This window comes from Symphodus melops, assembly GCF_947650265.1.
Source record: "Symphodus melops genome assembly, chromosome: 6".
Taxonomy (NCBI): Eukaryota; Metazoa; Chordata; class Actinopteri; order Labriformes; family Labridae; genus Symphodus; species Symphodus melops.
Genome location: NC_136696.1, coordinates 9,102,225 through 9,116,767, shown reverse-complemented (window position 1 = coordinate 9,116,767; position 14,543 = coordinate 9,102,225). Strand labels below are relative to the sequence as shown.

At 43.1% G+C, this 14,543-nt stretch overlaps 1 protein-coding gene across 1 annotated transcript; it reads left to right on the top strand.

Annotated features, from left to right (window-relative positions):
• Positions 1–513: 513 nt before the first annotated feature.
• On the top strand, positions 514–13,319 carry LOC306825831 (anillin-like; the record flags this gene model as incomplete). Its single annotated transcript, XM_079346785.1, has 21 exons — positions 514–658; positions 1,069–1,277; positions 2,609–2,701; positions 2,996–3,082; positions 3,485–3,572; positions 5,308–5,624; positions 6,268–6,362; positions 6,623–6,752; positions 6,919–7,054; positions 7,698–7,874; positions 8,521–8,647; positions 8,780–8,828; positions 9,459–9,527; positions 9,607–9,639; positions 9,729–9,750; positions 9,929–10,038; positions 10,471–10,524; positions 10,688–10,774; positions 11,832–11,939; positions 12,031–12,173; positions 12,925–13,319. 21 exons carry the CDS (start codon positions 514–516, stop codon positions 13,088–13,090), a joined length of 2,445 nt encoding a protein of 814 aa, XP_079202911.1. The 3' UTR covers positions 13,091–13,319.
• Positions 13,320–14,543: the final 1,224 nt, after the last annotated feature.

The following is a 14,543-nucleotide window of genomic DNA, read 5'->3' as shown; positions in this document are numbered from 1 at the left end:
ATGCTCTGAGAATAGTTAACTTCATGTAAGTTGTATAGCTATAACTGTGTAATCTAATGCGATTCATTCAGTTGACGAGCTAACACAACCTTTTCAGATATGTTTCATGTTTTAAAATCACCGTGACAACGCCCAGAGTTTCTTCTCTGCCTCGGTCATTTATTCAGGTGTAAGACTGTTAGCGAGATGTATTTATTGTAGTCAAATAATGAACAACTTTGTTGGCGTAATAAAACTAAGGAGGCAGAAATAGCTTAAGACATAACTAGGAATTGTAGAATTGGTCAAATACACTTTGTTTGTGTCGAGCAACCTGTTCTTGTCAGTGTGTAATGAATGTGTTTTCCAGCTTGACGTGGAAGCTGACCAGGAGAGTGCACCAACATGAAGCGTCAGCGAGCACCTCAGTCGGACAATGCATCAACATCATCAGGTTTTTGTCCATTTTGTTTTTTTTGAAGTGCATCTTTATAAATACACCGTATCTGCATGAACACAGCAGTCTTCTTCACAATGCACCTCTTCCTTCCAAATGTCTCAGAGGAGAGTGATGGACAGAAGCGGCGGCGCCTGGAGGCAGCTGGTCAGGAGAACCGCAGTTCTACACCAATGGTTCCCTCAGTGTCCCGGGTCCACCTACTCACAAAGAGACAAGAAGGTTTCCTAACCTAACATATCTTGCCCTCCCAATTTCATCAGTGAAGGCTGTTTGAATATTTTATCAGCAAAAAAACAAGAATTGAACGGCTTACCGTTTCATTTGACAGCCTCCAAAATGACTGTCAGGTTTTGTTCATGTTACTATACCACAAAGAGCTTTCTAACCTAGTCAGATGATTTAGATTGCATTTGTTTAACCTAAGTGGACCTAGAAGTAGTTACTGGGTTTTGTATGTATAAGAACATAGAATATTTTTCAGGGGATGTGGTTCTTCTAAAGATGGCCTGCATAATATGCATACGAGACTTCTTTCCTAATATTTCAAAGAAACTTCAAAAAAACTAAAGAAGATGAAATGTAACACAGTTAAAAATCAGCAAATCTCTTTATCATTTTTTTCTCTTCAGATGAGGGAGAACCTACTCTGCCAATGGAGCCACTGTTTCATTCCACCCCTGCCCCCACAACAAGCTCTTCCAACCCCTGCCCAAGGACCGGAGCAGGTCCTTGGGCAGGGGTTGGAAGGGGGGTTGGAAGACACTTTGTGTCTGACATCCGGGAGAAACTTCAAGGACCAACAAATATCAGCTCCAAACAGGCTGTCCGCATACGCCAGGTCGGTTCAGAGACTTCTTTTCTAAATGCTGTGGTTTGTTTTAATACCAAACATTGATTGTGGATAAACAATGCTCTGCTCTCAGCATCTTGTACTTTCTAAACTTTAAAGGCAGGCCTGGTCATTTTCTTCAGATACACTTTTTAAGATTGTGTTTGAATTTGTCTCAAGGTCCTGACAGAAAAAAAAAAAAATCATTCATGTGATCTAAAAAGAACAAAGAAAATCTGCCATCAGTAGCAGTTGTAAACGTTAAAAAACTTTTGACCAATGTCTGCAACAAGGTACCAATCTGATGAACCAATCACATCTCTCTGCTCCTTCTCTACCCCATGCGGGGACTAGCCACACCATTTCTTTACATATATGTAAAATGGTAGAGTTCAGTGTTTACTGAATGAGACATCAGTAGTTTCTACACAGTGCAAGCGATGAGTCTGCTCCTGGGCCAATGGCTTTTGAGGGAGCACAGAGGGGAGGGGCGTGGCTTTTGAGGGAGCACAGAGGGGAGGGGCGTGGCTTTTGAGGGAGCACAGAGGGAATGCTACATTAAAAATCATGCTAGTTTTCGGTGGCGCCGATAGCGCAGCGGCAGCGCGCGCACCATGTTGCGAGGCTTTGCTCCTCGCGCGGGCGGCCCGGGTTCGCGTCCGGCCTGTGGCCACTTTCCCGCATGTCTCTCCCTGTTTCCGACTCTATCCACTGTCCTATCAATAAAGGCAAAAAGGCCAAAAATAAACCTTTAAAAAAAATAAATAAATCATGCTAGTTTTAGAAAATTACCAACCCTGCCTTTAAGCTACTAGCTGCTGTTTGATCTGTGAAGTGAGAAGTGAGTTAAACTTTTTTTTATGGTGCGTACCATTGGCTCTCAGATTTTCGAATGATGTCACACTAATTAACCACGTTCCAATTGCGGATTGGCAAAAGGTCTGACGAGCAACATGAGCACCTCCAGGATTACCTTTGGTTTTTTTTTGGCTAATACGAAGCAATGATAACACACTGCAGTAGTTTTTATAAGCTGACACCATGTCCACAGATCGAACTTTCTCCATACTATCAGTGTGACTGACTAAATGAAACAAAGGAGGACTGAGTTACTTATGAACTCTATATTGTACAGTTTATTTACCATTGATGCACGTAGCAGCCATGTTGGATTTAACTCGGGCTACTTAAGGTTCTTCATGTTTTCGACTTAAGGGTTCCTGAGCAACTCGTCATTTTTCCACGTCCAAGATCAAATAGAACGCACCGTCAGACATGCATGAATTGTGTCCCAACAATTGAAGTGTGGGTTCGATCTCTGACACCGTTTCCCTGAACAGGAACGAGAGCTGGAGTTGAACCAGTTGCATTTTCAACCAATCAGTGAGAATGCCTGGTTGAAAAGGAGCAGCTCTGATCCTACATTAACTCAGGTGGGTTTTGTCATCACCATATGTTACCTAGCAAACCCTCACACAGCAACATTTTCTGTTGTTATGTTGGATGAGCATGAAATTAACTAAAGACACAATTCAAAGTGTTGAAACTGAAATAAACAGAAGAAAACCTCCACAAACCAACAACCATTTAGTTTTTGTAAATCCAACCAGCCACCATTTACACAAACATGAGAGCGTCATACTTTCGGTCGTCTTTAGCAGCTGGAATTATTTGTGTGAATGATTTGTTTGAGAATGTACACACCAGCCTGTGTAAACGTTTATCAGGGGAGGACCCCTCCTGGACCCACATCCACCCCCTGCTGGGTTCCTGGGTCTGTAAGGGGCCGTTGGCCTCCCATGAAACCCCGGGATGTGAGTCTGTGACCACATAACTCTTGATTTTCTTTTGTTTCGACACCTGGGTTGGTACATGGAGCCACATGAATGGGCTTTTTTTTTGTCAATCATAAAAAAAGAACAAGACACATTCATTAGAAACAAACTGTTGAGGTGAAATCGACCGTTCATGTGGCTCTAAATCAGAAGATGTCTGCACCTATTGTTTTTCAGTTTGGGGCTTTGGACAGTTATAATCTCTCACTCCACACTTTGTGTTTGCACGGTATATGGTCTTAATTTGAATCATGAAAATGTACCTTTTTTAATGTTTATTTACTAAGCTCTGCTATTGTAGACCTGGTTTGCCTCGCTCACTTTTCACATACTCATCAACTTCTTCATCATGTTTCCCATCGTCGATGCTGTGGCCTCCAGCAGGCTTCTGGAGACGCTGAGAATAAAGATGGCAGCTTCACTGAACCGACAACATCAGGTGCCAACAAGCGGTCTTCAGCTGGAACAGGTAAACCATCATGTGATCCATATAAACTCAATGCACACATTTGATTTTTGTCATTCAAAGGGTCAGGTCAACACTCACTAAAACTCTGCAGACTGACTGAAGCAGTAAAAGTAGGCGTGTCCCAAACACTCAACACTGTCTTGATAGGTATTTTCTACATTCCTTAGTCAATGTATTAAAAGGTGCTCTGGATATAACAACATGGATGAAGAAAAGCCTTCAGCCTCGTAAGTAAGTAGTAAGTAAATTTTATTTACATAGCACTTTTCGCAGGCAGAGGCCACAAAGTGCTTCACAAACAAGGTTAACACATCACAAGTAATATAGAGACAGTACAAAGATCATAGCAGCCCTAAAAGAGGCTAATTAAAAGCCTGGACAAATAAAAACGTCTTCAGTTGACTCTTGAATGTGTCAACTGAATCAATTGAGCGCAAAGAAGACGGAAGTTCATTCCAGAACCTCGGAGCAACAACCTGGAATGACCGGTCACCTCTAGTGCGAAAATGAGCTCGAGGGACCTTCAACAGATTGTGATCCATAGACCTCAGCGCTCGCACAGGAGCGTAAGGCTGGATCAGCTCACTAAGGTAAGAGGGAGCCTGACCATGTAGGGCTCTGAAGGCCAGAACCAGGATTTTAAACCTCAACCTAAAGGACACTGGCAGCCAGTGAAGGTCTTTCAGAATAGGGGATATGTGGGTCCTCCTATTTGTGCGCAAAGACACAAAGGCGTGGATAATGAGCTCCAAATTGTTCTGCGAAACCATGTTTCTGAGTTTGGAGATCTTCCTCAGTTGAAAAAAGCAGTTCCTTGACAGCTGTTTACAGTGCTGCACTAAGGACATGTCTTTGTCGAAGATAACTCCCAGGTTTCTAAGACTAGGCTTCACGGACTGGCCAGGTCCCCCAAGAACTGCTTAATCCCTGGAATTGAGTCATCAGGGGCGAGAATCAAAGTTTCTGTTTTGTCTGCATTGAGCTGCAGAGAGTTTTCGCTGAGCCATTGTTTGATTTCCATCCTTTGCTCAGAGAGCTGCTCAGGTGACCGGTCTAAAGAGAATCTAGAGTCCTGTAGAGGCTGTTACGACGGAGCAGACAGCCGAGATGTTTTTACATTAGACGACGCCGAGAGGAGGATTTGTGGAGAAGCTGTAAGTCAACAGTCAAAGGCGATCCAGACATCTAGCATAAAGGAAGAGGACGCAGATGGGATAGACCTGGGCAGCAGAGCTCCGACAGTTACTGAACATGTTTCAGAGTCAGTGGTGGAGACTCAGGTTGGAAGTGACGGAGCTCACAGTTTGACAGCAGTCCAGGCGTCGGAGCTCCTCCTGGAGACGGAGGAACTGGAGCCGGCTGTTGTCGATGTAGAAGAAGCTCCAAAAGAAGAGGGAGGAGACGGCTCAAAGAAAGTCTCCTTTCTCCTGGAGCCTGAGCTCATAAAGGACTCGAGCTGGTGTGAGGCTGACGTAGAGACCAGTTTGTCAGGTAAGAGAGGTGAGACGGTTTAGTTGAGGGCACATCTGGAACACCTGGGTGAAGTTTATTTTACTTCAAGGAAATCCACTTGCGGTGATCTGACTGAGACTTATTTCCACAGCACAAGGTTATCTAATGTTGCGCAGGTGCACCTGACAATGTGTTGCTTTGTCATCGGTTCAACTCTTTAAGTTGTCTGAGACCTCGTCATCTCATCTCTTGAACGCCTGTGACTGTTTTTTGTTTTGGACAGATGCTGAGCTGAGCTCTCACGACGAGACCAACACGGCTGAGATCATCGACCAGATGTTTGAGGAAGTGCTGGAATACGCCGAAAGGATAGAAGAAGGGCGAGCGCATCGTGACAACGCCGAGGATGGTGACAGTGGTATCGGAGCTTGCGCTGCAGATAACGTTAAGGTGGACGCGGAGTCGGAGAAGGGTAGAAGTGTAGAGGAGAGGGAGGATGGCGAGATGCTGGAAAAAGAAGGAGACGACATGCTGACTTTTCCTCCCAGCTGCATCCTTACTCCTCTCAGCAAGTCTGTAGAGGCAGCGGTCACCCATCTGGTAAGAAGCAGACCCAACATTTCACTGTTGATGACACAAGATCCTTTTAGTCTATTTGTGTGACGCTTTTCTTTTTACATCAGAGAACAAGCAAGGATGTAGGAAAGAGGAAACAACGTCAGTAAGAGTAAACAAACAGCTTGAAGTCTGATTGGGCAGGCAGAATATGACAGCAGTTCTTAAGAGCCCTAACCAGTAGAGAAACCATCTTAAGGTCTTCATTATGGGGTACTGGTGGTGCAGTTGTTGGTGTGCACATCCCATATGTGGAGGCAGGTGGCCCAGGATCAACTCCAACCTGACCCTTTCACCCATCCCCACTTGATTCCCCCTGATTTCCATCCACCATCCTATCTCTCCAATAAAGGCAGAACAAGCCCCCTCCCCAAAACAAACGTACAAAAAAACCCATCATTCTCATTAAGATGACAGGTATTCCTGAGAGAGAATGAGGAGATGAACGGCAGAGTGACGTGCTCTTTTTTTAGGTTGAAGATTTGTCCTGCTGCTGCATTTAGCATCGTCTGCAGAGGTTTGATAGCGCCTGCAGGAAGAAGGCCTGCATGTGAGCTGAATGTAGTCCTGCTAGGAGAGACGGTTCATCAAAACCCTGCTAAGTGTTTTGTTTTGTTTTTAACAACAGCGACTGATGGTGAAGGAGGAGTCCAACCCTCCGTCTCTTCTTCTGACTCCAGAAGAGGCCCCCTCCCCTCCTGCTGAGTCGGCTCCTCTGTACAGGTCAGTCCTGATTCATCTCTGTTCTTTTACCAATAACATATTTAAGGAGAGTCTCAATGCTGTATGTAAAAGGATTTTTACCATTGAAATGATTCTGGAATATATTTTCAGATACTTCATACCAAAAAGAATGAAGGTTCTTCTGGCTGGCTGACTCAAATCAGTCAGCTAACCACAGAGTGATCATTGCTGTTATATTACAGAGTGTGTGCTTCCTGTTTGGTCTGTCTGTGACATGATGATGGTTTGCTTTTTGACAGTATTGATGCCTACCGCACACAAAGACAGAGGAAGCCAGCCACCATTCAGAGTGTCACTGCAGGGCTTCAGGGTCCAGCTCCGGAGAAGTCCAGGCCTCAGCCTTCTGTCAGCAACGAGGAGAAAATCAAGGTGAGGGGTGCTTTTCGTGACTTTAATTTGATTGACAGGTTGAGATCTAATAACGTTCCCTCGTCTGCACAATCCATCACTTCCATCCACTGTACTGCTGAAAATATCCTCTTCTCTGTTTTTAATTCAAGCAGCGTTGGAATTAAACACCATTGTCTTTGCGCAGGCGCTAAATGAAGAAGCAGGGAAGCTTCAGACGGTAATCGGCCAGACTCTCCAGACTCTGAGCTGCTGTACTGACGAGGAGCATGAACGCGGCTCACTGGAGGAGGCTGAAGCTGAGAAACTGCTGCTGGTCTCCTGTACGTGCACTTCAAAAATAAAAAATCTATCAAGCCAGTTTATTCTCTTTATAGCCAAGAGTGTTCACTCTGTTCAGGCTTCATTGTATTTATGTATTTGATACCTTCTATATTCAATGAAAAAAATCAAAACAGGGATGCACATCTGTTAGAGGGTGCTTCACAAAAAAAGGTTTAATGAAGCCATCCTTGTGTTGGTCAGGGACATTGCAATATAAACGATGATAATGGTCCTTAACCGTCCCTCATCCAGCTGTGTGAGGTGGCTGATCTCGTGTTGTGAGCTCCTGCTGTTACTACCACTGCTGCCAGGTTATAGACAGATCAACACAGTCTCCCAATACCAACTTTGTTTTATCTAAACATATCAGCAAGGCAACATAAAGTCACTTTGTTGTATCATTAATTCACCAGATTCCCGCCTTGAAGAGTGTGTGTCTAAGGAGCTTAATAAAACCAGCAACCAGTTCCCAGATCATTAGGCCAAGCTTCTGTGCTTTTAATGTTTGTTTATGTGCAGCCGATAAATCCTGCTCATTTTGTCTTTTAACAGTGTTGACATGTCAACGTCGTTACGCCTGGAGCTTCCTCTGCCTTTTGTTCCCCTCTGTCCTTACGTGAAATGTCCCTGTGTGTGTTTCAGCTGAGAAGCGCTCTGCCTTGTTGGTCGAAGTGGCCAGACTGAGAGAGGAGAGGAACCCAGAGTCAGGAGAGGACAGGGAATACAATTCCCAGCGGCCCTGCAGAGGGACTGTGAGCATCACAAACATCCAGCTGCCTCTCAAGGTGGAATTTGTCTGCTCGTCACTCAACCGCACAGGTAGCGCTGCTCGTCAACACTTTGACTATTCTCATGTGGTGCTGTGGTTCTAAAGAGACAAAGACCATGAATATCAGTGACCACATTTACATGCACATCATTTTCCTATGAAGGTCCATATTCTGATTTAGGCAATATTTAAAAAAGAAAAAAGGTGATCTCTCACTTTCAGGGCTAACCTCCGTCATTTTTACTGGGGTGCAGCAACTTTTTACTCTCTTTTTTTTATTTTTTTTAACTTTTTCTCTCTCCCCTCACTCGCTCCAGCAGCCACACATGTGCACTGAGCTTCTTCACAGTCAGACATAAGTGGCGACTTGTAAAACAAATCCTTGAATGGGCATATTCATGACCCAATGTTGGGGATGATACAGGCATGTGGCAGGGGTCTTATTCAGGTTTTAATAATCGGAACATGAGCTTAATCAGGTTATGACAATTAGAATAAGGTGTTTACATGACTCCTACGCAGTCAGCATATTGTCATATATATATATATATATATAAATGTAAATGAAAACTCAACAGTCGAGTCACTCACTGAGATCGTATTAGCACAAAGGTTGCTGCCGTCACCGGGGACTGTTGAATTCTGGGATGTATTAACACACGTAGTGATTGAATTGATTTGTTTGTTGCCTCTCAGGTCGGCCAAGTCACTATTTCTTCATCCTGATTCGTTACGGGCCCTGCAACATCGTGGCCACTCCGCTGGCCACAGCCACTGACGCTAAGAACGGAGACACCATCTCCTTCCCTACGTCTGTCACTCTGTAAGCTCAACTCCATCTGCTTCTCACATGTGTCATCGTCTCAGACATGCCGTGACCATGTTTGTGTGAGGTTGACTGATGAACGGATGAACCCATTCAGAACATTCACGAATTCTGTATTCTTTGTTTCAGGAAGGATATTCGTTCATTCTTTGAGATTGATGTTGAAGTCTACAGCCTGGTGAGACCACCATGTTTATAATGCACTTAATCAGCTTTATTGTAATACATGGTAAATTAAACAAACGTAGTGGCCCACAATACAAGAGTTAGCTTTACATTCTGTTCGCACATTATAAGCTAGCATGAAACTCATTATGACATTTAACCTTCAGCAGTGTTGAGCTTTCACGTTGGTGTTGTAGAGCCCAACAGAAATCATTGAAAGTAAATGCAACTCACATCAATGCAGAAAAATTAATTTTTTTCTCCCTAGTTTTGCTAAGTTGGGTCAAAGATCATAATTCATTCACCTCCAGCTCTCCATCTCTCATCACAGCTCACACAATAGGCTGAGCTGGTGTATTTCAAGTCACATTTCAGGAGGCACAACGTCCAGTCGTATAAATAAACACAAGCACATGTTTTTACAACTGTAAATAAATAGAAGGAACAACTTACAGACGTCTGACTTTCATTATAAATACTGTCTTTAACTCGAGCAGGCAGTGATCCGTTCACCAAACAGGCCTTCTTATTTCTCACCGTGCAGATCAAATACTGAGACAGTGTGAGCTGTGGCAGTCAATAGAACATCTGTGATGATTAAAAGGTTTAAAGGTTTTCAAATGATTCTTTCTGTGCCATGTAGTCCCACACTTCAGGTAATAACTGCACCGTGGACCGGACCACCGCCACCACCAAGTCACGCGTGAGTACAGTGAGTGAACCAATGAGACAAGAGTGTACTTACTAACCAACAACACATGAATGAATCTATGATGCCTTTACATCCTCAGGTCACACCGAGAAAGATCCTGAACACGATCACAGTGAGTCGCTCGTTTGTGTTTGACAGGCCAGATGTTTAGTCTCCTCTTTGAAACGAGCCTGAACGTTATCTTCTCTTTTCCCCCCTCAGAGATCTGGGAACAGTCTGACAAGTAAGACGGATTATAAGAAAACATGTTTGTTTGTTTGTTTTTTTCAGTCTTTCGGTCGACAGAGTAACAGTTGACTCATGTTTGCACTTCTGTTCAGTATGCGCTCGTTGCACAATGACTTTTCCTTAACGCTCATGCAGATTTCTGTTTGGACTGACTTCTCTTCTTTGTGTTTCAGCTGCTGCTCTTCCTGCTCTCAACACCCGTCGCTCCAGCGACTTCTGTTTGGTCGGCTCTCACAAGGTCACCTTGGCCTCACTGGGAAACGGAAAGTTTCCTCTCGATAAGGTAATACATCCATAATGATGTATATATGAGGACAGCACTTACTTTATTACAGTCTTTGTACCCTGCAATGAAAGACTTAGGAACACTTCAGGTCAAAGCTGTCTGACTGCAGACAGGAGAAGTTGATCTAGTGCTTTAAGGATTGGATTCCACAAGAAGAAAGGACAAGTTTTGTGAATGTTTTCACACATTTAGATTTTTTTTCTGATGTATACATAAATAAGTTGATGCACATCTGTCACCTGGTGTTGCACATCTGTCACCTGGTGTTGCACATCTCTGCATTTCATTTCTGACCTGCAGCACACACGCCAGGTGTCACTGTACTTTACACCCTGATTGTTCTGTTTGGAGTTTGAACACGTGGTTGGGCTCTGTGGTGACCAAACCTCTTCCCTTCTCTTCTCTCTCTTCCTTCCTTCTTTCACTCAGATGAAACTTGAAGGCAAAATCAGGAGGCTGCTGGGAGATGAATTTCAGGAAAAGGTTTCACCTCTCCGCTTGAAAGAATCAACTCTTTCAGTTCATACAAGTTAACCTCAGAATGTGTTCAAAGTCTTCCCTGCCGGATCGCAGAAACCACATACAGATATCTTTCATGTTTCGACTGTTAACAGTGTGTCCCCTCCGTCCTCCCTCTGAACTGCAGGTGCCCTTTCTCTCTCCTCTAGAGGGCAACATCTACCTGCAGCTGGACAGCCAAAGTCACTCTAACGTGCAGCACCGAGGCTTCCTGGTCAGTGATGACAGATGGAATATTTTCAATGACTCGGCAGTCTGTTTGTGCCACACTGTCTTAAACCTGAAAAAAGGAAACCCCGTCTGTTTTACACCTCAGGCCAGTTTTTTCCTTTGCAGGGTTTTTAACGTCTTATCAGGACAAAAACATTGAATAGATTCAGGAATTTGCTTCAGCTGGTTCCAGTGAAAGCATTTGAAGTTTGTGTCTGACGTTTCATTCTTTGAGTTATTCACTGCACTGATGTCAATGTCAATTTGATTTAAATAGCAAATTTAAAACAGCGAGTAGCCAAGCAAAGTGCTTTACAGTGAAAGACAAAGATAGTTACAAAGAACCCTAACATTAACCCCCCCCCCCAACAAACAGCAAAAACAATAGGCACAACAATGAAACCCAATAAAAGTGACTTATACACAGCTAAAAGCCAAAGAAAACAGGTGTGTCATGTGTGCAGTAAAATCAGCCCCCTTTGACTTTGAGACTAAACAAATCAAAACACTACAAAAACGAAAGGACCAATCAGGACTGCAAGATAAGATTTCCATTTGGTAAAAAAAAAAAGAGTCTGGAGAAGTTGAAAAGAGTGATGACGACAAGAAGGTTCATCTCTGAAGCCATCAGGGTACTTCTAGTGATTAAAGATACAAGGATCAGCATAAACTTTATTGATCCCCCAATGGGGGAAATTTGGTTGTTTCAGCAGCTCCAAAAAAACAGGAAATATAAACGGCATCAATAGCAAAACAAAAAAAAAAAGTTTAAAAAAACTGCTCTGAGCAAGTTTAAAATTCATCAAATAAAGGAATAAAAAATAGAATACAATAAAATAGAATACAACAGCAAACTCTAAGTACTTGGTCTTTTGGGATTCTATTTTTTTTATTATCTAATTAAAAAAAAAAAAAAAAAAAAGACACCAACCAGAATAAACATGGCCCGACACCTAAAATAACAGTAACATGTTATTACTGATGTACTGTACGGTGCTTGTCTCTCACTCTTCTTCATGAAGCTGCATTTCACTCATTTTTTTTCGTGATTGTGTCCTCAGACGATGTTTGAGTTGATCAGTGGATATGGGGTGTGGCATCGCAGGTTCTTTGTTCTCGAGGGATTGGACATGTCCTACTGGAATTACCCCAACGACAGAGAAACAAAGGTAGAGGTAGAGCAACACACGGATCTGCAAACAAAGTCATCAACCTACTTTATGAACGCGTTTATTCTGATGTCTTTTCTTCTCCTGGCAGGGAGCAGAGGGCAGCATCTCTCTGTCAAACTTCAGCAGTCACTGCGTCAGGCCGGTTAGGAGGGACTCGTGTGCTCGACCTTTCACCTTTGAGCTGGTGAGCAACGTCCCGCAGCAGGACACCAGCCAGGACGCGTTGGCCAAGTAAGATTGATCACACTTAAAAACTGAAGAAAACTCTCTTCTCGGGTACTTAGTGTTTGTTGTCTTCCTCGTCAACATGTTGACATGTGATTATCCCCGACTTCTCCCTGTCACGCAGTTTGAAGGCTTTTTATCACCATAGCCTGTTATTATTATAACGATGCAACTTTAGTTTAAAGTCAGCGTGCTCTATGTGCCGCCTGTTGGTGATGTCAGAGAGGCCAGGTGTGAAGGAGAGCGCTCGACTTAACTCCTGCACACTGTCTCACTTTCAAACATTTGATGACGGTCTCACCGACGCGTTGCTGATACAATAAATGTTTGTGTGCAGGATTTGATCCTTAAGGGAGATTCCTGTATATTTAAATCTGGGAACTATTTCTCACTTGTTTTTTTTTTTTTGTTTTTTTTTGGCATACAGGAGGTGAGTAACGGGTCCAAAATGTTTTGGGAGAGAGTCATAAGTCCCTTAAACTGTAGTAATGATACGAGTGGTGAGCGACAGCGGCGTCAACATGATCTTCTGGTATCATAATAAGGAACACTTGCCGCCTGCTGGCATGGACAGTTATTTCCTGTCACGTGTGGTGGTGTGTTCAAGTGCGACTTTTGGCCAAGACAAATGCGACGTGAGGCGACGCCACAGATCGTCTTTGTCTCGTTTTTTGCCGTGTGCTTGGTGTGTTGGGGCCCTTTTCCAGTTCTGATGGTCACAGTAAACAGCCTGCTTGAGCTTGTCGTCGTTTTTCAGGTGCTGGTTTTCTGCCGACACAAAACAGGAGAGGTTGGACTGGATGGAGAAACTTAACCAGGTTCTGCTGGACCTTCGCACTTGGAACGGAACATCAGCATCCCGAACACAAAGTCAGCAGTTAAACACCTCCATCAGTGGGAACCTGAGGGAGAGCATTCTGTAACTACGAGCCCACACTTTAAACAAAGGAGCCAATCAGCAGCCAGTCTAAGGCACAGACACAGGCTGATATTAGAGATCTCCTTCTTTAAAGGGTTCAAACAGATTTTTGAAAAATGGAGAGAAAACACATCGTGCTTCTTTGGTTGATTTATCTTTGGGGAGACATCTGTTTAATGTCGTATAGTTTATTTCTTTTAATCTGAATCCAATACGGTGGAATCTGATGGTTTTTATTATGATTTGCAGTTTATCTTTGAATATTTCTAGTTTTCTTTTCTTACCGTGGTTATATGGAAATCAGGTTTTTATTTGGACTTATTTCCGTTTGCAATATAATTTGCTCACTTTCAGTTGCTGAGGTGAAACTCTTTTAGTTCAATATTTGTGAAATGAACACAAATGAATGGGCCTTATTTTATGTGTTCTATCATCTAAACTGGAAGGATAATCTCAGTTGTGTAGTAAAAATAATAATAAATATTAAATGTGAAGGAAATCTATGACTAAAAAAAAAATAGTCTGGAGTGAGAATGTATTCATGACAGGAAACGCACTACAATTTATAATCCCACAAGAGAAGGAGTCATAGCTCGTGTTTTTACACCATACATGTGCTTCTGTTGTGTGACAGTGCATGTTTGATCTTTGGCTGAAATATCTTCAGTGTGCTTGAACAACATGTGGATCTGTCAAAGCATCTGCTGACATATTGTAAGAAATGTTTTATGTGAGGATGAATTAAAAAACTGGTTCGGGCAAAAGAGGGGGATGAAGTGGTGCTGCTATAATACCTAATGTCCATAATGTCTGATGTACTGTTCTTTTCTATGTATTTCCAGCTTTCACTCTGTCACCTTGTTGTTCATGTAAACTCTCATTCTATGCACCCTAAATGAAGGTATTAAATAAATGGATTGAAATGGCTACACATGCTTCAAGTGTTCATTAATAGACTTATTGAGCTACTGGTTTAACAGGCGCATGCTGGTTCAAACTTGAGCTTTGTGGAACATTGAACATCGTCTGCTTAGCTGTGGAGCTCTGCTCCATGTGTTCATGCTAAGACACTAACTACATGAGGATATTTCTCACTTCTCCAAAGCATTTCTTTATGTGTGCGTGTCATAGGCTGGGAATCTTTGGGTGTCTCGCGATTCAATTTCGATTTCCGTTCTTGGGGTCACGATTCAGTTCAGGTTCTGTTTGAATCAAAACGATTCTGGATTCAAGTCCAGCCCTCTGTGAAACTGGCTGAATATCTTGCTGCTCGATTTTTGCATTCTATTTAGTTAAATAGCGAGCATTAGCACTTAGCTGACGGGCCCTGATATCCGGCCCGTTGGCCTTTTTAATCCGGCCCAAAATTGGTATAAAATTGCCCAAATCAAATCATATTTATGAATTCATTCATTTGGCCGTATTCTGCAATGCTTTCGTGGTCCACCAGATTGCGC